At 44.3% G+C, this 26,523-nt stretch overlaps 1 protein-coding gene across 11 annotated transcripts in view; it reads right to left on the bottom strand.

Moving 5' to 3' along the window:
* The window catches only part of FAM13A (family with sequence similarity 13 member A), a 133,844-nt gene that overhangs the window by 45,383 nt on the left and 61,938 nt on the right, over window positions 1–26,523 (bottom strand). For 8 of the 11 annotated variants that reach the window (XR_008730957.1, XM_055702450.1, XM_055702459.1 and 5 more), the window contains one exon: window positions 4,792–4,833. Coding sequence is in view for 10 of the 11 variants with exons in the window: in XM_055702450.1 (XP_055558425.1) it covers window positions 4,792–4,833 (42 nt within the window). In the remaining variant the exon portion in view is untranslated. Of the gene's footprint in view, window positions 1–4,791; window positions 4,834–9,504; window positions 9,527–11,193; window positions 11,223–15,752; window positions 15,863–26,523 lie in introns of those variants that run through there. The other 3 variants (XM_055702485.1, XM_055702489.1, XM_055702497.1) reach the window with 3 other exon arrangements.

The following is a 26,523-nucleotide window of genomic DNA, read 5'->3' as shown; positions in this document are numbered from 1 at the left end:
ACTGAAAGCAACTGTCTTGTTTTCTTCAGGATTCCTGCTGTTTCACTTGTACTGGGATCACCCTTTATGATGGGTGCACACTGACACCTACTGCTTGGAGCAGAGACAAGCCTGAAGGGGATTCATACAAGCCACTCAACTTACCTTGGAGAATTTGGATGGCTGAGTCTGTACAGGTTCCTCTACAGAGAAGGGAAATACTCCTAAGGGGAACTCTGACCTGCACAGTAGCTGGACATGTGAGCAGATGCATCCAGCAGGCCGGTGTTTATTTTCAGCCAGTGCCAATGTGATACAGGACGTTAATGTGCATCACACAACGTAATCATGACTTGTAAAAGGGTCCAGCAATCCTGTGGGCCTTTTCTGGTATGTCCCACTCAGGGGGCGGCATCCAGTGGGAAGGCGGCCAAGCAAATTTGTGAGCAGGCACGAGAACTAGAACAAGAATTTTCAGTTTCTTCAGAAAACTGACCTGAGAACAAACAGACCAAACCACCTTACCCAATATACTACAGGCTAAGAATACCTGACTTGCATTATATAAAAAGAGTTGTCTCAAATAACAACTGCTAAAAGAAGAAACAGTCAGCTGTACTGAATACTGCCAACAGGATATTAGTACTTCAAGGAAAAGAAGTACTAAACCAGGTGAAACTGTCCAGTGCCTTGCCTTGCACTCATGGGTATCTGCAATGCAGATTTTTGGCACTGCTTGTGATGTCAGCTCTCATCCCAATTTCAGTTGAATGCTCTGTACGTAAACAAGGAAGCTCCGCACTACAAAGCTTTTGCTTTTTTCCCTGTAATATCACTCTGGTTTATCTCAGGATATAGTCATCAGGAAACTCCTCTGAAACCATCTATGTGACTGATGTCAAATCTAAAGCATATACACCAGCACGAAGCACATCTGTAGATTCCCTGTCTTCTAAAAACTCACTGCACACGTTGAGTGGAAGTGTGCTTACAGGGAATTGCCATTGCCAGATGCTGCTCTCATTACCCGAAACTGCAGAGTGTTTCTCAGTACCGATTACTCAGTACAGCTGGCGTTCACAGTCTCACTACAGAATTATACAAGGAACAGCACTACGTATTTTTTAACAATCTCAACTCCCTTTGCCACAAGGTTTTGCAACAAAAGGTTTTGGAACATAAATGGCCTTCAGGCATGGCTCTCTGGAACAATCAATCACCCAGCAAGGCTCTTCTTTTAACAGCCCAGAAATCTCTTTGCCTGCTATTGGGCACAGCTGAGTCAACAAATCATCTTACCAAGGCGTACAGGGAGGGAGAGAATAACCCTGGTCAGCAGTAGATGAATGGACACAAACCCCAGATCTTACAAACTAGTCAAGCCCATCTCATCCTTGCAGTGCCAAACAAAAGAGGGCTCCAGTTACAAAATTTCTGATTTTCTGCCCGAATTTATTCATAGCCTGTTTGTACACATTTTCTCTTGCGTCAGTATTGTTACTTAACATAAACAATCCTTCCCCCTCTCTAAAGTCTGAAGGGAATATGTGTACTCTGGTTTATCTCTTATGGTGAATAAGCCTTCCCTGCTATTTTCTCCATCTTATACCAGGGTCTGCCTGCTTCTCTAATCATCTTCACAAATCTAATGCCATTGGAACATGGAGTTACTGAAACTGTACGAGGCCTCATCTGACTCTTGTGCAAGGGCATCCATTCTTTCTCTAAGTATACTGAAAACACTTCACTTTATATATCCACTGTCATGTGATTACTTCAACTTGATTATTTCATTTTCATCTCATACCTCCCTTCCATCCCTCCACAAACAAGAATGCCCACATCTTTTTCTTCCCTGCCATTTCCAAATGTGAGGAACTCCCCTTTCATGTAATGGATTTTCAGTATTAGTCCTGAGATGTATGACTTTATTACCTATGTTACTATTTTTCATCCCGTATTTTATATTTCATGCTTATCTTTATCTGTATCTACCTCAACCATCCTGTATCATAGCTCATCGTCATATATTTTCTCCTGAAGGACACCCTCATCCCATTCACCTTTCCTAGATTTCTGCTATAAGCCCAATTCATGAGCATGACTCTATTTTATTATGCCAGTGGCTATCAATGAAAAAAAAGTCAATGACACTTAAGGAACTCCACCAGCAACCTCCCTCCTCTCCTACAGCAGTACCTGTAGGTCTCACACCCTCTCTACCCATCTTGAAGCTCTAGTATAATGCCCATTCTCCCCATATAGATAGCATGACATATAAAGCATTTTACTGACATCAGACAGATTAAGTATACTCCTTTTCTTCCACTCTCTGGAAAGTCTTATAAAAAATAATTTAGTTGTACTGCTACCACCTCTCTTGACAAACCTATGTCACATTTTGTCTCATTTACCACTTACCCACTGCTTATTCAGTTACAAAGCAGCAGTGGTAATTAATTCTACACTTGGTCATGACTTTCCCAATGTCTAAAGAAAAAAACTCAAACAAATCGACAACCCCTAAATCAGTGCCATTTTAAGAAATAGCGTATAGAATAGTGAGTAAGTCTCTGGCCTGATCCTACCAAAACTCGTTTACGGAGGGACATGATGCTCCTTCAGTCTGGCAAAAGCCAAGTATTGTGCAGTGTTTGGAAGCTAAAGAGCTCTCATTCCTATTTAATTACCTTGTTGCATAATTACCTGTACAGCCCTCTGTGTGCAGCAATGGCCGCTCTGTACATACACATTCTTGATTCACTTGAAGGATTACTTGAACAGTATTTCAAACTATGAAGTGTGGTTGGTAGCAATACAAATAGATTTGACCATCAGACAGCTAAAGCAGACTGTCTCCCCTTCCTTTTCCATGGTCTGAAACACAATTCCTACATACGTCATGCACAACTCTGGGGCAACAATTAGAACATTCAAAGTTGCACAGAAAAAACTGGCCACCCACTCAAGTTCTCAGTTGTTGAAGCACCATGAATTGCCCAGCCAGCACCAGCTGTCCTGCCAAATTAACTGCACTTGGCAACTGACCTCAGAAGTACACATTTCTGATGTGTGACAAACAGCAGCAAGACTTACAAGCTGCTAGCTTTACTTACAAGTAATTGTGTCTCAGCAATGTTACAGAAGACACAAGGTTGGCATGAAGCCTTATGTTGCAAGGTGTGCTGCTCTCTCTCTGCCCCTACTAGCCATTTCTTCACTTTCCCACTATGTGTTTATTCCTGACTGTTATATTTCTATTTGCAAGAAATATTCTAATGGAAAGCCGTCCCTTCATTCCAATGGACACACTCATCCTTTGTTCCCCATCCTAATACGCCCACATGTCCATTTAACATTTCCAAACCCGCTCCCTGCCTCTCAGAAATGCCTTTGTTTTGACACCAGTTTCCCTGGGTCCACTCCTCGTCTCCCCATCTCCTTGGCAATCTCTTCAGCTGACCTTGCAGGAATCTCCTACCTGGATCATCTTTCCATGACCCAGGAAAGGGCTTGAAAGTACAGTTTTAAGCAGTAAGACATATAGAAATGTAACAAAAGCCTACCATCATTTCAAGGTCACATTCAGCCAGAAAGAAAAGGAAAGAAAGGGACCATTTTCAATGGAAAGACAGGATGAGGATTTAAACTGGGGAAAACTTATGATAACGGAAGGTATGCAGCTACAAAATAATCTCCCAAAGGAAAAGGCAGAACCTCCTCAGACAGTTTGGAGCTTTTGAAGCACAGACTAAGCAACATCTGCACAAATACACTGCAGGGAATGATGGTGCATCAACAGGAAGGAAGGCAAGACCATGGACTAGCCTGGCTGCATAAACGGTTCACTGACCCACAGTTTTAATGGAAGTCTGCATATTAAAAGTATGCATGAAATGCACACTTTCTGTAGATTACGTTAGAAAAATTCTCTAAGAAAAAACTCAAGCTACAAAGATAAATAGGAATATATGCAAGTGAATGAACAAATTTAAGAGACCACTGTAAGAATCCGAAATATCACTGCTCTCACAAAAAGCACCACAGGGATTTCTTTCTATTTGTTTAAACTCTACAGAGATCAAAGCACCCAATTATAATATCTGGCCCGCCCTCCTCTGCAGCCCTTCACTGTTAATTGCCCTGGCTCCTGTTCTTCTACTAAGTATAAATGAAAGCACTGGAATTGAGCCTGCTACTGAAGCAAGCAGAGCAAACTTTCACTGATGTCAATAGAATGAGAGGCCTTTTACAAGCAGTGACTTTGCCCTCCAGTTGGCAAAACAAGAAACGCAATTTGTTCAAATGCAGCATGAGCCCTATTCCCTCCAGGCAGGCACGCTGGGGACCCAGGCACTCTCCTGCTTTTCTGGGCTGCAGCAGCGGAGCAGTTGCTCTATGGGCTGCTGACTCACCATCTGGTTCCTGGTTTCTTTCTGAGCAGCACACGCTGCCAGTTCCTCAAAGCTTGTGGCAAAAATCTCTCCTGTGCCCACAGATTACAAGTTACTCATGACAGGCATCTATGCTGCATAATGACTGAAGAAAAGAGGAAGCGAATGTCCATCTTCTAATTAAGATCTTACAAGACTGGCACTAAACCCTGAGCCTCATCTCTAAATACAAAATACAACAGAGTTTGCATCTCTGAAGACTCATTCATCCCACTAGCTGAGCAATAATTAAGAGTTTAACATTAATCCTCAGTCTGATTACAGTCTGTTCAGCATTTCTGGCATCACTCCCCACATGAAACTCCAATAACGAGTCAATCCCACACAGAAAAATAAAGTAAAACAAATGAGTAAATACCTCACATAGAAGGGTGACATAGGCCGCTCATCTTCCTGGGAGCTAAAAATAAAACATATTTTTAAAGTTAGTATGCAGCTCTGTCTTGTATTTGCAGTTCAAGATACTCTTATAAAGCAGAGATAACAAAAGTGAAACAGAGGTAACACTTATGTCTACTTTGTCCTCTGACTGTGCTCGTGGAAGAAAACTTTTAAGTTACATTCCTTAAATCCTGAGAATCCAATTCATTTCTCAGTGTCCACAAACATGGCATAACAGATCTCCTGCTAGTGGCCAGGAGTCACTCCAGCTCTGTAGCATGCGAGGACTATTCCCATAGCAACAATAAAGCATTTTGCCAGCAAAACCACCAAAGCCTTTCGCTGTCTGCTGTTCCAGAATTAAACAACTTATCTATTACAGCAAAATTTGAGAAAAAAACCAAATGACATCTTCAGAGATGAAAGAAATGGCTGTTGGTGTATGCATTAGGCTATGAATTCCCCAGTTTTACTGCACCTGTGGCAAGTCGATTTGACTATGCTGCAATCTCCCCAGGCTTCTGAGATCAGAGGCTGCCACCGGCTGGCTTGGAGCTCCCCTGACAAAATGGTGCTTCAGCGGTCAACTGACCTTGCTCAAACATAACTACCTGGTGTATGGCCAACCAGTTCCCTGATCCAGCTCATCACGCCTGTACTGGCACAAGGGTAAGAATGAGCTGCTGGGATGCTGAAGCTTAAAGGTGTGGTGGACTGATGGTTTAAGTCAATTTAAGACTGTGCTGCTCTAAGAAGGGCCTTCACATGAATTTCACCTAGTTGTTCCAACCAGATAAAAGGGTCGCCCTGCTGGGCATTTAAGCCTTGTAACCGTCCAGAGCAGGACACTTGTCCTCTTCTAATCATGCGGGAAATGCCACCCAGGTCATTTCGCCCCCAAAGGACTATTAACTGGATCTGCTGAAGAGCACAGCATGTTGACAGAAAAGATGGGAAGCTGCATAAATTACTTTAAACAAAAGCAGAAAGGATAACGCCGCACAGGTGCTGGAAACCAAGCACCTCCCTGCTGCTTTCCCCTGGGGCTGCGCCAGCACTCGGCATTGCCACAGGTGCTGAGCCACAGGTGCCGGTGCATTGACATGCTGTGAAGGCACCTATTACTTCTGAGCTTGTTCAGAAGATGAGAGAATATGGGAGAATGCTCTAGGTGAGGTCAGCTCAGCTTCAAACTCAAGTCACTCAGCAGATTTGATCACCCCAACCAACTTCAACAGAGATCTGAAGTAGATCAAGCTTGGATGATTTTTGAAAAGCCTGCCTGAGCCCATTAATCTCTTGAATTTTGAAGGATTTTATTTATTGATTTATAAAAGCTTCTCCACGCACAGAATAAAGTGGAAAGGAACATCTCCGCAGGTTTTGTAGCTAGGAGATGAAACACCCAATATTTTTTGCAGCTTCTACCGGGCCGGAGGAAGCTCCCTGTGCAAGCTGAGCTGATGCTGGCCTGCGGCCAGGTAAGCACCCTGCTCCGCCACTGTATATAGCCAGAGGCAGACTGCAACGCCGCTTATTTTGAACCCAGCCAATGTTGTAACAGATCCACAAATATGAACGCCAAATTCATCAGGGGGCAAGAGCACGAGGGAGGAGGCAAGGATGCAAGGGAATCAGAAAGGCCACGAAGGCAGACGGGCAGATGAGCAAGCCAGCATGCCAGAGAAAAATCACAGGAGTTCAATTCTGCGTCATTTTGACCCCCCATACGGTACACAGAGATTCATAGAGAGATAGCCACAGACATCTACAGAACAGACCTTCCAGCACGTTGCACGGGAAGCCCGAAATACCAGTTCAAGGGTAACACCAAATACCACAGCCCGGAAGGAAGACAGGCTGCTTGTGCAATCGGCGTGGTCTGCCAAAACTCACATTGCCTCTACCGCAACAGTGACCAGGCAGCTCTCAGCAGCTCCCCAAGAAGACTGGGAGCACAGCTGCTACCGGAAACTTTGCTGCCACTTCCACAAGCCTGTCTCCAGCACCCAGAGTGAGCTGCAGTCGGCTGCCGCTGTCGTCCCTCCTCCAAGACCCGCACAGCCATGGAGCAGTGCAGAGCAGGCTGGCAGCGCCTGCTTGCAGCAAGGTAGGTAACGCAGCTGTCTGTGTGTGAGTCAGGCAAACGTCACCTGAGGGGAGGGAAATGGAAGGAAGGGAAACACAGAAGTGTCCATCATTGTCCTCACTAGAAGATGACCTGCAACAACGGCACAGGGTAAGAACCTCTGCCAGGTACAGGCTCCCTCCTCTGATGGCATGCAGTCTCTCAGCTTGCACACATTATCTATTTACCACTTATGGAATATACTTTTTTTTTTAAAGTGTGAAGAAGCTATTTAAACTCACAAAGCTGCCAGTAAAGTGTTTTGTTATGTTCAGTTCATTACATTAATGACTGTACTTGTAATCTCGATGTGAATAAGACCCAGTAGTGGACACAAAACATGAAAAATGTTTTCTTATGTACAGAAAAGTTCACATCACCATCAAGATTTCTGTGCATCCATGCAAATTCAAACGACACCAAATGCTGCTTTGTGTACAAGTGGCAGCTGTCAAAGCTGCAGCAAACATGCTTTCTTTTCCACAGTAAAAACCCTTCCTCATCTCAGGGTTTGTAATTAACTTCCAAGTCACAGAAGCACAACCATACTGAAAAAGCCCAAATAACTTTTATATTCACACTCCCACTAGTTCCTTTGACAGATCAGATGGAAAAGCGGTATTCAGCAGGAACTCTGAAACCTCTTGCATTTCCTTCCTTTTCTTCCACAGCAAGCACAACCGCTGCTCCACAAGTTCAAGTAAGTTTTATACCTCTTTATGTTTATAAACATTATCCACTCACACAAAGCAACTGAGAAGAAAAAATATTTTAAAATCATTAGCTGGTAATAGGGAAGAAAGAAGCTCTAGAAGTCAGAAACCAAATACTAGTTTCATTTAGACCATCCTGTTTCAGAATTTCACATGGTTGACAATAACTGTAGCTGTGTACAACCTCTTTTATCCCAATAGTGCTTTATAGTTTTGCACGTGCAGCACTGATCAGTAGCTGTATCTGGGATGAAGAGCTCTAAGCTAACTAGGAAATCTAGACTTTTGAGGAAACCATAAAAATTTTCTGACTTCAGAAAGATCTCCTGCATCTGAGTAAAGCACACTACCTATTTCACCACTAAATCACTGCAAACAACATAACCCAAACATCTTTCCCAAACTTCATGTACCTTAGTCAACCCACCTGTGCAAGCTGGAAGACATGAGCTGTGTAAATTGCAAACAGATTTAAACCAGCTATTCACATAATTCACAATCCCTCGAATTAGACGTGAGACTACCAAGCCCTACCACAATCACTTAGTGCACATGGATTGTTTTGATTAAAATACTTTAAGGAATAAAAAATTATTCATACTGTAAGATAATAAACGGATATGTTTTCATATTATACATGCAAACACAGATTAATTTAATGGACGAAATAAGAATTGTGTGTGAGAAGTTTTAAACCTGTGTATACCTAATCACATGGCTTCAGATGCAAGCGACAGGCAAGCAAGCAAAACCATATGAGATATGAATCATAAACCATCATCAGTTAATATTACACAATAAACAGGCTAGAAATTGGTTTAAAACCTTCCACGCAGGAGACTATCACTATCATTCACACTATGCTGACTAAAAAACAACTGCTTACTTGTTTTTAGAACACCTTGTACTGAAGCGTTTATTGATACTGCTAGGTAGCCCTATCTACCATGTATACTTTCAGAAGAAAATGCTAGAAGTCATTAAGATACGCCAAGCATTTAACTGTACTTTACTTGGGCTGCATCATTCCTCTCTGGTTAAAGGGATATACAACCCTTCCAGAAAGAAAGGGACGCCTAATGCCTGGCACAGTGACCTAGCAAAGCAAGTCAGCTGGCCACAGCATGGAGGGGACAAGTCATTCTGATGTGCTTCTCTTCTACAGTCTAAATTTCCACCTTGCCCAGCAAAGAACTTATCCAATAAGGTTGGCAAGCAGGTTTAGTAGTAAATTAGGTGGTTTGGGTTTCAGTTTTTTGTAGGTTTGGGGTTTTTTTATACCCTCAAAGTTTTGTCCAGCTTTACACATGCTTTATGGCCAGAAGGCGCTGAAGGGACGACATAACTTTAAAAAAAATAAATTTATTTATTCAGCTATCACTGACTATATAGCCAAGCAGGTGAGTGCAAAATACATGTCTCTTTCTTCTCAGACACATACACAGCTTCCCTAAACCAAGGGATTAAACAGAAGTTAACTGCTGTTTCATGTAATACCCGAGACAGCAATCTCTCACACTCCTAAAGGACATCTAAATATTTGATCACGTCCTTCTTGCTAAAAACCAAAACAAAAACCAGCCAAACCAAAATAAGTTGTTCTCTTTATTTTACGGCCAAAGAAGTAATACTATTATGTTTGTGACCTTCATTGAGCTGACAAAAAAGTCTGTCGGACTGGAAGGAACGCCAGTATCGCCCACCAGTTAGTTTAGCTGGTGATTTTCAGGCACATGTATTTTACAGCATTCATGCAACACAGCCTTTCGATCTCTAAAGAAGGAAATAGTAAAGCTCGGGTGAAGTGTAACAGTTAAACAATATATTTCCATTACAGAACCACAGTTACCTTTTTTTGCCTCCCCCTTTTGCAACAGGAATGTTAAGGGCAACCGTTCACCCATGGCATTCTCAAATACCCAACGATGAGTTTCCTTTTTTTTTTTTTTTGTTTTTCTGATGTCTCATCTTGCCCTTCAGAAAGAATACAGGAGCTGCTGAGCCCGTTCCAGAGCTGAAGCTGTAATACACCCATTTAGACTGAGAGTTCCCAATTTATTTACGGGATACTCCAGTCCCGACCCCCTCGCTGGCCTGAGCTCTCACCCCAGGTCAGAGGGTGCCTCAGGGATCCTCGCCCTTGTTTTATTTGCACTTAGTTATCAGCAGTTTTTCTATCCTGACTTGCTGGCACTGGAACTTCCACTGGAAAGCTATCACTGCTTTCCTACTCCACATCTCTTTTCAAAAGTTAAATGGGACATTTACTCAAATTTTAAAAAATAAAAATAATCACCACTTTTTTTTATAGTCATGAAAACCTACTTTGACTCAAGCATCTACACGTTGCACCAGAGTTGAAGGGCCCATGCTGCTCAGCCAAGGTCATGTTTTCCTAATGCCTTGCCATAGGCTCTATTTGTTCTGACCTCAAAAGTGAGATAAAGAAATGGCTCACTTTCTGTTCCACCACAGATATTCTGGACTTAAAAATAAATGAATTCTTTTTTAGTGACAATACATTTTTAAGGCAATGAGATAGCTGCTTCTAATTTTAAGGCAATCAAACAAAAAGGCATTGAAAATTCAGTAGTGTCAAATCACTAACGATATCAAAAGTTAACGCAGCTTCTAGGGGGAGGAGAAGGAAGGCTAAGTTTGGGTGACTTATTAAGACGTTAAAGTTCTCTCCCTCTTGTTTTCTTCTCACCATTTAGAACCACTGTGCCACCCTGGATTAACTGACATGCCATTTTTGCAATTGCAGAGGATTTTAACAATCTCATTTATTTACTTATTCTGACATCCAACGTTAACACCACTAAAAACAGCTTCAAGGAAGCCTCAATTTTGAGGCCACAGTAGTGCTGTGTCTTATTCACAATTTTTTCAGCATTTCTTCCCCCCTCCAAGGTCATTTCCCCATAAGTTATTTCAAGCTTGTGGCAAACGCAAGATGAAACTGCTCATGAAAATTTATCGCATACTTATTTTCTCAATAGAGTGATTTACTCATAGCTTGTGCTTCATAGCAGTGGGTAAAAGGTAATGTTTTTGCAAATGAGAAATAGCAGGCAATATAAGCTTCTTCCTTCAAATAAAGCCTTCAAAACAAATTTCCTTCAAATAAATATTGAGGTATGTTATGCAAAAGAATGAAGAAAAGCATCACCCTTGATGCAAAAGTAACCATAAATTTAATCTAACATGATAACACCGCGGTGATACAATGATCATCATTACAAGTCAGCACTCACCATCAATTGTTGAGCAATGCCACTCTTGTTTATAACCTTAATCAGAGGAGGAGGGAGGGGGAATGCACCATACAGTCACTTTAGCAGCTATTTCTCTGTGAGAGTTACTTCCATGCAAACATTTGCATTTTCCCTGAAGAGTAACTTTTATAGTCAAAACCGTAACACTTTGTTTCAGATACTTATCTCCAGTCTTCACAACAGTTACACGTAACACCTAGCCATGCTTACCACTGAAACCAAGTTAAGCTCATGCTTAAGTACTTGTGTAAGCCACTCACCAAATGAGCCACATGTCAAAATACCAGGTGGACAACGCCACTTCTTTATTCTGAGCTCACATACTCTGAAAAACGTCTCCAGTAACTTGGGCGGGGGTGGACTGGTGTTGGTTTAAATATTAATCTCCAAAGGATGCTACCACCTTCCCCAAAGCTGTTTCTTCAGCAGTGTTTTTCCTAAGGGTGTCTCAACTACGTCTTAAGCCTGCAACATCACGGTGTGCAGCAATGTCACTGCAGGGCCAGAGAAAGTGTCCTCTTTGGGGGAGAATTCCCTATTAGCTTTCCAAACGCGTGAGCTTCTGTCTCCTGTTTTACCTGGCATTCAAAATACAGCATTGCTATTTCATAGACACAAACCGAGGTGAATACAAAGGATGACTCTCACACATTTGAGAGGCATGTACTATTTCTTGTTCTGTTTTCCACCTGCAAGATTAAGGCACGAGTACCCAAATGTAGAAGAGGATCTTTTTAATTCTAGGAAAGGCTAACCTACAGCACAGCTGTAGGCATTGAGAATATACTGCATTATCCACAGGTGTAGCTGCGCAGGCTGTGCGTGAGGGGGCACTGAGACCGAGGCACGTTACCTGAATAGGAAAAAAAAATAATACACTGAAGCTTTCTTGCACACCTTCTCCCACTTCAAAGCAACGTCAGAGAAGTACAGGCTATCCCATGACAAGCTCAAAGGAGTAGAACTCCTTGCTGATTAAATGCCACTGTGAGCAAGTGGCTGATTTTCCATTTATATTAACATATCTGAATCTACTGAAACCCTTGACAGCATAATTTTGTATAATTATTTTCTACTCACTATCCTCCTGGATTGCAAATATGTTTATCTTTTATAAAATGACGTCAATGTTAAACAGCTTGCTTTTGTTGTTTTACTTCTTAAACTAGTTGGGGCTTATTATGAAAGACAGGGCAGTGTCTTGTCTTCTACTTGTGGTTTGGCAATAGTCTTCACTAGGATAAAGCTAGAAAATGGGTCAGAAAGAGGCGGAATGAATGTACCAGCCAAAGTCTCACCTCTTCTCCGAATTTAACAGTGTGAAGTTGCATAACACACACATACCTGTTGCATTATGATGGTGAAGAACTGTTACTAGGTAACCACCGATTTTGATTGCAGGATTGTTTGTTAAAGCTTGCATTCCTCAAATAAAGATATCTAAGAGTCCATTTTTTAGGTAAATACTCATATTTTCTTGCTTAATCAGGTGGATACCCCGACCGCAAAGACCACAGAAAATCTCCATATAATTTTCCTTTCTGTCAGAGCCCTCACCACCATCCACCCAGTGGTACCCTGAAAGTGCTTCCACATGCTCCTACACCCATCACGTCACAGCTGTGACAAGACAGGGTACCCTGCTGTGGGTCAAATGTGAGCCCAGAAGGCCAAAAAGTCACGTAGCCTTTTGCAATAGCCTATGAGTAGAGGAAGATCAGAACCACGGGTTTGAACTTCTCTTCATTCTTCCACCAGAAAAAAAAAACAACAAACCAAACCCCAAACAAACAAAAATCAGACACAAGTTCTCTCCACCCTCAGAGATCACACTTCACGTACGTTTTCCAGAACATACTTCACTAGGGCTTGTCAAGCACTCCCAGCACCTTGGATAGAAAGTGATAAAGTCCAAAGGATCAGACTTATTTACAATACAACTTTACACAGAAAAACGCTCACTAATCTGTTAAAGAGAACACAGCCATCATTCAAAAAAAAAAAAAAAAAAGTCCAGTGGAATACAAACGGTGTTCTCAGGCTAAAATACTGGGTATTTGTCAAAGACCCCCAAGCAAACAAACCGATGAGGTAAATCAAACAACCCCGATGAGGACTGCAAGTGAGACAGCCCATGCAGACAACTGCTACTGTACGGGTTAGAAACAGATCAGTCGCACTCCCTAATTCTATCAGATGCACTTTCTAAAAATATTTGTGATGGCTTCATTCTTCCTTTGCTTTGATTTGTTTCAGCAAAGTGCAGAGCAAGAGAGGCCACTGATCACAAACGAGGCCTGAACATGCACCCGCCTTTCTTAAGCAGCCACCACAGGTTTCAGCTCGGCACAGCTTTCGTAAAACCTGCAACAGACTGAGCTAGAATAAATGAATTAACCCATACATTAACAGCACTAGTAATACTCTAACTTCCTAGGAATCTAGGTTATTAAAGTAAGCTAATGCTATTCAGAAAACACATTAGCCTATTAGCAATAGAAGAGACATTACTGGCGGGTAGGTTGACGGAAAATCAGTAGTGCAACTTGTGTGACATTCACAGATGCCTTTTACAGTGCTTGTGCAACGCAGGACCTATTGCAGTGGAGGGGTCAACACATTTGGTCTTCCACCTCTTCCCATGCAACGAAACATAACCCCGACATCCCCACTGTCACTCCCTTGCAGCAGGCGACCATATCCCATCATGTGCTATTCCACAAACTTCTATATATAGAATAAAATGACACCATATAATACATTTGGCTCTGTAAGAGCACATTATACGATTTTTAGGAAGACAGACTCACAGTTTAGATACCTTAACAGATACAATACTTTGCCGCTCTAGTGCCAAACGCTATGTATTCATCACAGCTGCTTAAACAAAGCCCTTCTCCCTCTCCCAAGTTTTACACACCAGCCATACAGAAATGCATTCGTATCGCTTCAGCACGGGAGGTTTCCCGTGGCAGGCACAGCATGGCAGCAATCTGTGGCCCAAAGAGAGCAGAGAGGGGCACCTGCAGGAAACGGGCAGGAGAGAGTTCATCCACCATGGAAGGGAATCAAGCGTGATTACTGCTGGCAGCTCATTCCCTTTCTTGAGAGAGGAAGGTGCATGCTCTCAACTTGGGAAGTGCCCCAAGCCACAGCACCTGGAGGTTGCCACTAGTCTGCTTTAGACCCAGCAACAGGAATCATGTACCACAAGCTGTCCATGCCGAGCCAAAACAGCACCATCAGCCTGTCCACCTCACAGGAACCTCAAGGATACTGCTACCCATAACCGGTGGCTACTGCTGGGTACCACCTTTCTGAAACTGCAAAAAAATGCTCAAAGCCAGCAAGGCCCTCTTCTGCAGCAAACCTCTGCACTGAAAATGGAGGAGACAAAGCTCCAAGAGGAAGAACAGGAAAATAAAGATGCAACCTGGAGAACTGTAAAGGGGTCTAGTAGTCTATGCTTGTCTGCCCCTAGGTCCAAAGAAAATCAGGTGCTAAAAGTGTAGTATACATATAGTAAGAACAGATCAAGAAGATGGAAAAGACGACAGAATTTTATGAATAATTTTTTTTTAACAGCAAAGCTCAAACAATTCTGTACTGTGCTCAAGGCTTAATAGGAGTTTGAAGAAAAAATTTTGGTGTTGAAGTGCAGAGCACACTTCTAATTGATCAAGAGTTAACCCTTGCAACAAACAAAACCAAAGAGCCTAATTAGACCTACCCTGTGAGACCTATCTTCCCCTAGGGTGAACAGTCAAGAGCACAGTAACAACCACTTGTTATGACTCCTGCTAGGACAGTTAGATCCTTGGGAACATAGAAAAGGTTAAAAATATTATGTGAGACTGGTCCTTCAAATAGGAATGGTGCACTATGACTACTTCTTTAAGACATTCAAACCGCATTTCTGTTTCTCTGCAGTCATCAACATGGAACGCCGTGACTGCACTACTGCAAAGGAGACTTCCTCCACATCTCCTCTGCAGTGGACCCCGCGCTTTATCGAGACATTAACAGTTTGGGCAGCAATTTCGGTTACTATTTTATCGTGTCCAAGCAAGCAGCAACTCCGCAGCTTCTGCTGAAACAGCACCCCCCCTCCCTGCCCCCGCAGTGCTGAAGCGGCGTGCTGAATTACTATTTGGTAGGTTTACATAAAGATTGATAGTCAGCCCATTTGAGTAAGACTACGGGAGATATGGACCGCTTAATTTTGAAAGTAGCAATAACAAAAAAATTGAAATGAATGACTCGGTAAAAGGCCTGTGCCCGCTCCCCTCTCCCCCGGGTCCGTGCCCTGCCGTTTCCCAGCCGGACCGCGGGCAGGAACGCATGCCGGCACAGGTAGCTCCCAGCCGGTGCCGAAGGCAGGTGTGTCTCGGCATCGTGGAAGAACACCAGCCCTTTCCTAAGGGCTGAACCCCTAACTTCTCCCAGGGTTTAAGAAAAACTACACCTCTCGCCCGTGCCGCTGCAGCCGGCGCCGGGTGTGTAAGCCGACAGCTGCAGGGGGCTGCAGGGGGCTGCAGGGGCAGGCCCGGCCGGGCTCCCCCACGGCTGCACGGCCCCCGGGAGGGGAGGGCCCCGCAGCGCCCGCACCCCCACACCCCCAGGCAGGCTCCCTGCAAGGGAAGGGCTACACCGAGCTCCCACCCCACCCCCGGAGCCCCCGCGAACACGCCGGCTGGTTCCGCTGCCCCGGCGCCCGGGCAGCCGGCCTGGAGCGGCGCTGCCCTCCCCGGCAGGGCCGGAGCCGCGGCTCCCTGTGCCGGGCAGCCCGGGGCCGGGGGCCGCCCCGGCGGACACGTACCTCTGCAGCGGCATGACTTCGCACGCCATGCTGGCCATCGAGCCGCCGCCCGCCTCGCCTCTCGCCTCGCCGCGGGGAGCCGGCGGCGCGGCCCGGCCCCGGGGAGGGGCGAAGGGGCCGCCCGGCCCGGGGTGGCGGCTGACGGGGACCCGCCCCGCCGCCAGGGCCCCGGCCCGGCCCCCTCCGCTGCCGCCGGGGAGCGAAGCTGGCGGCGGCCCGGCCCCGGCCCGCCCCGCCGGCTAACCGAAAGTGGTTTACGATGCCCGGTCGGTCCCGGACCTGCGAGAAATGCCGCCAGCTGAGGGCTAATGACCACGGGAGGCCTTTTCACAACAACACCCTACCCTTGTACCCCTTTCAGTGAATACAACCCGACCCCCCCCCCTCCCCCCCTTCTTCCTAAATGTCACCCCGGGCGCCATCCCATCACCCCCAGTTTCCCCCCCCCGGCGGCGGCGCTGGGCCCTCCGCCCGCCCCCTGCGAGCGGCACCGAGCCCCGCTGCTGCATTCACCCTACACAGGTGTCTATAGGGGCTGGTACTGCTGGGCCTTTGACCTTACCCCCCCCTTCGCGCTGCAGTAGATGCTACTGGGGTTCAGAATTTGTGGGTTCAGCAGGTTTGTGCCACAAGCTGGCCAGCCGCTGTGGTCACGCAGCCAAGAGGCGCGGAGGAGAACTCTCCCCTTCACCTTTGAAATGAAGAGGTAAGTGTTGCAGAGGCTGAACTTAGTTTACTGATGTTCCCAGTGGGCCGCTTTCAAGCACTCCTGCTTCCACATCCGTGGCTGCTGCTGCTGACCAAACCCTCTTCTGGAACAACGAATCACGCCATTTCATGTGGTGGAAGTTCAGGGCTGGGAAGCGCAGCAGGTAGCAGAAGAACCCCACGCCATGGCTGTGCCACTTTCCAGGACACAGCAGCCTTAGGAAACAAACGGCACAAAATCCCTAAGGAAGTCTTGCACTGGAACATTTGATGGGTACTGAAGGAGCATACTGAAAGTTTTATTTTTCACCTTTGCACCTGCTCTGCCCAGAGTGCCTAAGGAATTGCCTTCAGCTTCCCCTGACACTGGACAGAAACCCTTCTGCTGCTGCCCTGCCTATGAACAGTGTTCCAAGTTGCACACTGGAAGGGGACAGTCTCAAACTGATAAGAAGGGGCATAACAGAATGGATCCTTTCAACATTTTAGGTGGTAAAAGCCTAATGGCTAATTCTGGCACAGCCAGACATGCCAGTCTTCACAAATTCAAGTCAAGCACCATCAACCTTCAACCCCTGCAACGACTGGCACTGGTTTGGGACAATGCTGCGGCAAGAGCTTAGTGCCTGCGTGTTTAAGACTTCCATACAGATGATTCCATACAGATGTAGATCATGTGAATTAAACACGAGCCACATCAGTTTTCTGGAGAAGCAGCAGACACAGGTTAGCAGAAGGGTATCAGACATTTCACAGGGATGTCTGACCGATCCTGACCTTTCTCAGCAGGAGACAGGAATGTCTTCTGTCAAAACCAAGAGCAGCGGGCTTCTGCGGTCTCAGAGAGTGGTGGCACGGAGTAGAGATGCAGAGATCAATCGAGAAGTGGCTTCGCTTCAGTACACTGAACTGTTTAATATTTGCTCCTGTCAGCAGGCTGGCTGGAAGAAGTGCATTAGTAATGCTTCTGCCTGTTGCCTCAGCGCAAGCCTGTTCTGCTGCGCCAGGCACAGCACAGGGCCCCTTTTCAGGAGAGTCAGCAGTGCTGATAAAGCACTCCGCCACCATGGATCTGGGCTGCTTTTATCTGTGGCAATTAAAAGAATATCTTGATGACGTCCTGTTAAATTAAATGCACCATATGCGCTCTTAAGTGACTAAAACCATAAGAGAAAGATTTTTTTACTCTGATACGTAAAACTGCTTCAGTATAAAACAAAAGGGCCTTGTACTATTTCACAATTCGGCAATAAATCATATTGCTTCTTCCTGGCCAGTCTTCTTTTTATGCACACAATTATTTATAGTTTATTACACTTCTATAAACCAAGTATTATCAACAGGATGCAAATTAAAAAAAAATAATTTTCCACATTTACTCAGGATCCATCTACATGGGGAAGGAGCCCAAGTTCTCCAGAACAGCTTGCTGAATAAACAGAAGTGGAATAACTCAAATAGCTGCTGTGCTCTGAATTTATTCCCTAGCTATTTTGTCATAACTTCTGGGGGACTTGCCCATATAAATGAGCTTAAAAGTATTAAGATCCTCAACAAAGAATTCACTAACAAAAAGATAGTGTAATAACTAGAAAGATTACTTTATGAATTAAGTGCAGAAGATTAGTTCATGGCATCATGCTGATATCAACCAGATGCCTTGGGAGAACATTAGAGTTGCCCAGAGATCCCTGTACCACCAGTACCTTCAGATCCACCTTTTGTTTCTGTCCTTTTATTTTAGAGTCCCTTCAATGGGGTACCATTTTTCTCCTCTCCATCCTCATCTGCTTCTAACACTGCCAAAAAAGAGGAGCTACCCCAGCTCACATTTCCCTGCACACCCACTGGCATGCAACTTCAACACCCATTAAAAGGAAGGAGATCAAAGGTGGAAAAATGCAGCTGGTGGACTTTTGTTATTAGCACTGCTGGTTTCTCAAGTTTTTAATTATTTCTGGAGCAGCTGCGGATATTGCAATAAAAGTTTTTTAGTGGAGAAATGTCAAAGAGAGTGAAATTTTAGTAAGTACTTTGGGGCACAGTGGCCAACTGTCAGTAACAGCAGTAGTACTTGCTACTCAAACAGCAGGAAATCGCCCCCTGGTACACATCACCTTACTTCAGTTCACATCGTCTCCATGGGCCCTTTGAATCTCTCACTCTGCTAAAGGAGCACACAACTCCTTAGTTCTTCACCTACCCTGTTCATGGGTACGGGCCACAAGTGATGTATTTGTGGCACAAAGCAGGTAGACAAAAGCTGCCAGAAAACTGCAGTCTTCAAACAATTCCACTTCCTTCTCACAGATATTTATGTTAAAGCCAACTTGCTACTTGACAGAGGCAGGAATTCCTACCCTCCCCCTGCCCTCTTATGCCCTTTTTAACTTGCTTAAATCAGGCTGAGTTATCACGCATAAAACCTGGGACTAGACATTTTGTTTTGGATTTGTTTGTACTGGTTGAATTTGTTCTCCCATATTAAACACGGACAACAAAACCTCTTCTGCAGGTTTCATACAATTCTTGCATTCCTGTTGCTCAGAAAGGCAAAACTCATCTGCTGGCAGCCACAATGTACTGCAGTGGCTATTTACAGTACCATCAAACGTACATACAGAGGATGGGAAAAAAACCCAGCCTCTCTCAGGAAAGGCACAGCATCCTCTCCACTGACTGTATGCTCCTTAGTGTATTGTGAATAATTCAGGAAAACAGACAGCAAATAAAAACAAGAATTACAAACCCTCCTAAAATACCAATACATGCCACCACACTTCAGCACCTACCCCAAGGCAACACCTGGGTTCAAACTATTTGATCTGCAAATTTCTTACTGAGATTCAACAAAGGAAAAAAGACACTGGCTGGAATTAAATATGAATAATGACTTTTCTCCACCACCATCAACGTTTAAAGAATGCACACATGTTTGGAAAGGAAGTCTCCTGTCAATCATCATTACAGAAGTGCTTTCTCCTCTGTCTTCCCTTTTCATACTTAGCTGCACATCAAGTAACGTTCTCAGTGTATAAAGCAACAAGAGGATCTGTGAACAGCACCAGAGGACATGAGATATAAGTGATCTAGATAATGGATTTTATGAGGTTGTGGCTGCGTTTGCCTCCTGAAAAGCAGCTATCCCTTGCCTCCCTGCACTGTCATACACAAATCAGATACTATTTTTTAAAGAAAGAAAGAAAAAAAAAAGATCTTGCCTGGTCTGATAAAATCTGAGGGTTTTTAAGATGCTGGAGTTCTGCTCAGTACCATCAATGTATTCCCACAGTGTTTACTAAGTTACGCAATAATTTCCCTCTGGCAGAAACATGAAATGCAAAGCAAAGATATCATCAGACTGAAAATTAAAGAATGTACTTTTCAAAATAAGACCAATACAAAAATTCTAAATGCCATTATTTATGTACATATACATACATTGATACATGCATTTTTCTCTTTAGAGTATCTGTGCATACAAACATCTGCAATTATAAATAATAAATAACCTGGAAAATCTCCCTCAGGCCAGAAGATTTGTGAGCACACATGAAATAAGCAAGTCACATGTAAATAGAAACCATATCTGGAAACTGTAGCCCTTCATGTCCAAACAAAGCAGAGAGAGGATTAAATAGGCCCTGTCCAAAAGAGCACAAACAGGAAGAAAGAGCAACTAATATGTCAAAAACATAATTTAGTAAGAGGGTAATCCTCGGAAAGGGGGTAAGTGCTAACAGTGACTTTCCAAGGTTGGCAGTCAGCCCTATATCACTTAATGCTTTTATCAACGATCTGAAAGGAAACGTAAAATAATACCGATGGTTTGTTTTTTTATGTTGTGTGCAAGCCAGCATTAGAAGTTTCAGTACAGCCATAGAAGAGTCCAATCTGGGAACTATATGCAAGGGGATGGGTCCTACTTGGGGATACAACGTCACACCAGATCAGCACTCCTACACAAGCCCTGAGTGACTGTGTGGCTAAAGAAATTAACATTGTTCTCAGAGGCATCAGCATGAATATTGTGTGGAAAAGGTGTATTACGTATATGTATTATTTCCTACTGGGATGGTTGCTACAGAAGACTGATCAGTTCAGGAATTCCCATTCTCAAGCAAGTTGTGTAAAACTCAAGAGTGCTCAGAGACAACCATGCAGGGAACACAAGAACTAAACCCCACACATTTAGTGCTTTTCAAACAGAAGAGCCTATGCATGCAGTAAACATTAATACTTGACTTAGTACTCAGAGGCTGAACAAGCTCCAATGCTTGGGAGTCAAAGACAGACAAATTATGACTAGAAATGAGACATTTTTAAATGGCAAAGATAACCAACTACTGAAAATTCATCAATGATGATGATAGATTTTTAACATTATTACAACTTAGTTGCCTCTGTTTAAGAACACCAAGCCTTAGATAAACAGCCCAGATGTAATTTTCAGAATTTTCTTAACTAATATTCCTCTTGTCCAACAGAGAAGCAGGTTGCTCTCATTTTACCCTTTCCCTTTTTGCACTGGCATAGAAATAGACGTATTGTTGGCATATCTGTGGGGAATATACTGGGGTTTTGCAAGCTCTTCTGTTCCTTCCTGCAACTTGGAGGCTAAATTACCTTTTAAACAAAGCTAGGTAAAAGCTATTAAGGAGTAAACGTATTCCAGAATTGTTCCTTAAACTTGCTGGGACAGGAGAAAAGTAAACACCAAGCTGAAAGCTTCTCAAGAGTTCCTGATCTCAGCCAACAGATAAGCATGCAAGCACATTTCCCATGGAGAGGGACACCCCAGGCTCCCAGGAGACTTGGATTAGCTGCTGTGGCTGCTCTTCACTAAGCAGCAGTGTCCTTTGCAAGCACTGCCACACCCGCTTCTCAGCCGCTTTAACTTGTTCCAAAGGACTCTCGCCCCATGGGACAGCCCAGAAGTTTCCTGGCCTCCCTCCTGGAGAAGGGGGAGGGATTGGGAGTAGGTTCCTAAAGGGTTTTCTGGGAAAGCACCAAGTAATGAATGGCTGTGCCAGCTAATGCGCTGTGGGAACAAGGTAAAGCATGCCGTGCGACAGGTCACTAGGTTCTTCGTTTACACCGGTCAGTTCAAGTGCCAGAGCATGAGAGAGCAAGCAAACAAGCAGGAGTCTGGTTGTGCACACGTTATTTTCAAAGCAGCCTTTTTCCAAAGCTCTGCTGATCTAATGAAATTCCTAAATATTAATGTCTAATGAAATTTGTCCCACTCCTCTAAACTGTTGTTTTTATAAAACAGTTTGCACAAACACCCTTTAAAAATTCAGCTGTTTCAGACCAATGAAAATGTTTGTCATAGAAAACACTGAAGAAAAAGCATTCGTTTCTCAGCAAAAAGATTCCAAAAGAAATTAAATGAGCCCTTGGTAACCCCTGCATTATTTGTATTCCCTACCAAAAATGTCACTGGTTTCACACTTCCCCACCTTCCAAAACCATCCTTCCAATCCTCTACAAAATTACTATCCTTTCAACTCCATGCCTCTGCAGTCCCCATGTTTCCTGCTTTCTAAAGCATCTTGAAATGCAATGTTTGTAGTTCACCCTTAGCCTTACGAAAATAACCACCATATCAGAAGGGGCTGAGCAAAGTGCACATTCATGTTTGGTGCAGACGGCTTTTTACTCCACTGAAAGATGAATTGCCATTTGCGTTGGCAAGGGAGGCAGTCTGGCAGAGCTACCCTCCAGAAAGACCCTCTTGAAATAGCTCCTCTTCTGCAGCTGATTATGTGACCGAAAGGAGTCCTCCCTTTGCACAATGTCCCAGCGGCTGGCCTGGCTCCCAGGAGAGGTGGAGGCGAAAGACGACTAGGTAGGAGAGACCAACTCCAGCTGGAAGGCACTAAGAGAAAAGTGAGCTGGGTGAGAATAACCCCATCTCTCTGCCTAAAGCAGGACGATGCATCTGCCGTGGAAGCAAGGGAGATCCTGGCTAAAAGACAACTATGACCAGGTCTATTAAAACCTGACTGCATTTGACTGAAGCACAGCCCTCTCAGACCAGTCCTAGGGCTTGTTCCTGCACCCAGCGGTGTGTACATCAAGAAACACAAATTATTGTTTATGCACAGCCAGAAACAGCGATGCTGGGCTCAATCAGTGCAGCTCACTGCTGTGCCCCTCATTTGCAACATCAGCCTCATGTCTAACCGCTCTGTACGTGTCCAGCCTGCACAAACACATTCCTATCCTGCTGCAGGGCAGTCCGAGCAATGTTAGGAGTGGCACAAGTGGACACTGAAGGGAAACAAAGTTCAGCATAAGCCTACGTTTAGTTACCCACAACGTTCAGAACAACAAGAGAAAGGTCTATAAGCTTGCAACTTCCCAACCCGCCTTCACAGTCCTGGGAAAAGTCCAAGTTTTTCTACCCAACGGGCATAAATTCAGCAAAAGCTAACGACAGGAGGAAACTTATTTTCTGTGATGCTCAGTAGCCCTCTCAGAATGATGGCCACTTGATTTTTTTTGCAATTTTATGCTTTCCAGAGTTCTGAGGTTTTTTTTTTTTTGAAGGAAAGATCTATAAATTTTATAAAACATGGTGCACTGTTAGTAGTGCTGCCAAGACAGTAATTATTTCATGGTGGTTAGGTGGTTCCTAACCATAATGCAGGACAATAAAAATGTTACTTTATTAGCTATTAATCCCTCCCTACATGACTCAAACTTTCTGAATGCTGAGAGCTTGCAGACTGTGAAAGGGCCTGAGGAATTGGTGGTGGAATCTCTTGTTTCCAGGAATCCTGTCAAAGCCTTAATGACTGGAAGTCATTAACACCCAAATGGCTTTTAGTAATTTCTTTGCAATCATCCCTAGTGCAAATATACTTCTTGCAGCAGGTGCAGAATGAAAAGGAAAGCTTTTGTACAGAAATGCGACTATCTCCACACTTTGCAACTGCAGCCCTCTCAGGCCAGGAGGAAGGCAGTGAGCCAATGTGAGAAAGTGCAATTTGTAGATAAGCAGTCAGCTTGGGATCACATTCCTCACAACAGAAAAAATGAGAGGAAATCTGTCATGGCCACTGGCTATGAAAGAGGAGGATTTTACAGCACTGAAACAGCTCAGAGACAAACAGATGAAAGCAAAGTGACAAGAGCAGTGAGTGACAACCCTGCCCTGCCACCCCCAGCCTTTTCTTATTAGACAGCCAGCTGACTGCTTTAATTAAAAATATACATGTGTGTCATGGGAAGTCCCAGCTGAACTCCATCAGCCTACACCGCAACGTGCTGAACACGGCGTCCAAGTGCACAGTTCTTTCAGCTGAACCAGGAAATGGCAGCAGCAAACAAGCCTGGCTGAGAACTCGGTGACCTCTGCCCACTCATCTTCCTGCGGACTGCCTGCAGGACACGAGCCCAGGTCCCTTCTGGGCAGCTGCACAGGAAGGAGTACCTCACTGCTTCAGGTGGTAGAAAACTGCTTACTCTGCAAAGCTGCGGGAAACAGGCACGCTCTGCTGAACCGCCTTAGCTGCACAAGGCACCAGCCACCTGAGGAGACAGGCTAAGGAAGCTGCAGGAGGGGGAACTACTCACTTACTGCCATAAAAATAAGTCAAGTCATGGTGCAGAGGCTCTGCCTTTTCCCTCGTTGCTGGTAAGACAGGTTAGTGATGGGTGACTTGGGTTTTGGAAACACAAATTCTAAAAGCACAGGATTTCCAAGGCTGGCTTAAACTCCTTATCATCCACTGTGTGTTCTCCCATATGAGGTCACTGATCTTTTCATTTGAAAATTACTTCAAAAGTATCACAGATGTTTGCACCTTAATTCCTACAGCAAAAACTATTATCTGACCCAGTTGGTATCAGAAAGTCACTAAGCCTCATGAGACAAAGGGACTTTCTCCTCACAGCAAAAGTAGATTAAAAAACCCCCAACCAACAAAACGACAAGATAAAGGATCCTTCTAGCTGAGAGGGCAATGCCTGAGACACAGAAAGGGAGTCAGTGTTCTTCAGCTTTGTTACTCAACTGCTGTAAACTTAACTGTAGATCCTTTCTGGTTTCTGAAGAGGCTGGATGCTGTCCCAGGAAACAAGAAAAAACTAATATACTTGGCTCATGGACTGAAAGAAGAACTTTTGTTTCCATATGCACGTTATGGCATTAAAGTGCTGCTTTCTACATCTAACAGTCGTGAGACCTTTGTGTCATTTATGATTCCTGTTGCTTCCAAGATGAACCTCCGCTTCCGTGCTACAGGTCGGGCATCAAATTCAAAATGTTCTCCATTCCACAAGCCAGAATTTGTCACCAGGTAAATGCTGCATAAAGAGGCAAAGACAAGATGGCTAGAGGAAGGTTAGAATAGCATAATGGACAAGGCCTAATCTAAACGAGGAACCTGTGCAGGGTGGAAGACAAAGGGCAAATGCTTGTAAAAGTAAACTGAAATCCACCCAGGTGACTTGCATGGAAAAAATCTACATAATTACACGTTTCTGTGACTCTCATTACATCTTGGCTACAGACAGGGGAGAAGAACCCAGGAAGAGCTCAGACCACACCCTGCCTTGCCATTCACAGTCACCTACCTTGGAGAAACACATAAATCACATGTCTTTGTGGCTGTGGTTTTAGAAAACTGAATGCTTTTCTTAACAACTCATTATGTAAGGCAGTTCCTACTGCCAGCATCTCACAATGCAAGCAAGAAGGGAATTGATTGCATAGGAGGGTGGAGACAAATGTACTCTCAAAGTTAAATGAGTCAGCTTGGAAAAACTAACTCAACACAACCTAAAGAGGCAAGTGACAAACAGCAACACCACCTTACATAAAAAGTCTTCTCTGAGGGCTCAGGGTAGAGGCTGCTGCTGCACAACGCAGAAGGCAACTGCCCTCACCAGCTCCCCACTGACCTCATTCCAGACCTTTGCTCCGTTTCTGAGCAGTTTTCTCGAAAAATCCACGGCTGTTGGAGGGCAGCTCTGTCGGCTGCCTGGCTGCAATCCCTTATGTAAACCTGGCAGCAAGGCTCCTGAGTGATAAGGCAAATTATTGCTTTGGATAGGGACTGAATGTACTGGCATGACAGACTTCAAAAACAAAAAAACCCCAAATCTAAACAAAAATAGTCAGCTAAGTAAACAACACCAGCCCCCCCTGTTCCATTTGTTCTGGCAACAACAGGCACCCAAGTTCTTATCACATGCCAGAGAATAATGGTAAGTTTTGGCTTGCCTTGGTTTTAAACCGCAGCTGCTAAAAGGAAAGCCAACAAATAGAGAAAGTGTTTATACTAAGCACAAACTTCTCAGTATATAAATACATGTGTTTTCAGACCTCAACAATTAACAGTGAGAACAGTGTCATTAAGAAGAGGGCGCAGCAGGGTACATTAACCCACCCCTTATTTTAGGAAGGCTACTAGAGCATGTGATCCCTTTATTTGCAGGACATAGGCCAGATATAAGGATCTTTGTGAACAAAAGGTTGATATAAACAAACCTTCTCTTTGAGAACATGCACATGTTTAAAAGCCAGCACAGGGTATCTGTGCTGGCAAATCTTACTGCAGCTGTGACTGCAGCCACAAACAGGAATTTATGATCTTTGGCACGCACCAAGACTAGAAAGCACGGGAGAAGGCAGCTTGCTTACTGAATGACTGCCACGGTTGCTTTAAGCTTTAGCTTTCAGGAACCACACAAGGTTTTTCCACGAAGTTTGGCTGCCATACACACACCCATTCCCCAGCACCTGACCACTACTAGCAGGAAAGGGTACCCAGATGCACAGTTTTGATCAGTATTTCCACCTAGGGTACATACACAGAGCCTAACAGCACTGCCAACAGCAGGGTGCCCTCCCATGGAGGGATACTCCTTCAAAACAGTACCAGGACTGCAAAGAGATGCAGCTCCAGCAAGTGTGAGCACAGCCATATACAACAGCACAGCATATTTCGGCACCCTTTCTCGGGCAAAAGATCCAGGAGGGTAACAACAAAAGTCTGCAGACAGCATGTGTGCCTGAGCCAGCATTAGGAAAGAAATTTCTGCTCACCAT

Source organism: Falco cherrug, chromosome 1 (assembly GCF_023634085.1).
Source record: "Falco cherrug isolate bFalChe1 chromosome 1, bFalChe1.pri, whole genome shotgun sequence".
NCBI lineage: Eukaryota > Metazoa > Chordata > Aves > Falconiformes > Falconidae > Falco > Falco cherrug.
This window is presented reverse-complemented; position numbering and strand designations above follow the sequence as displayed.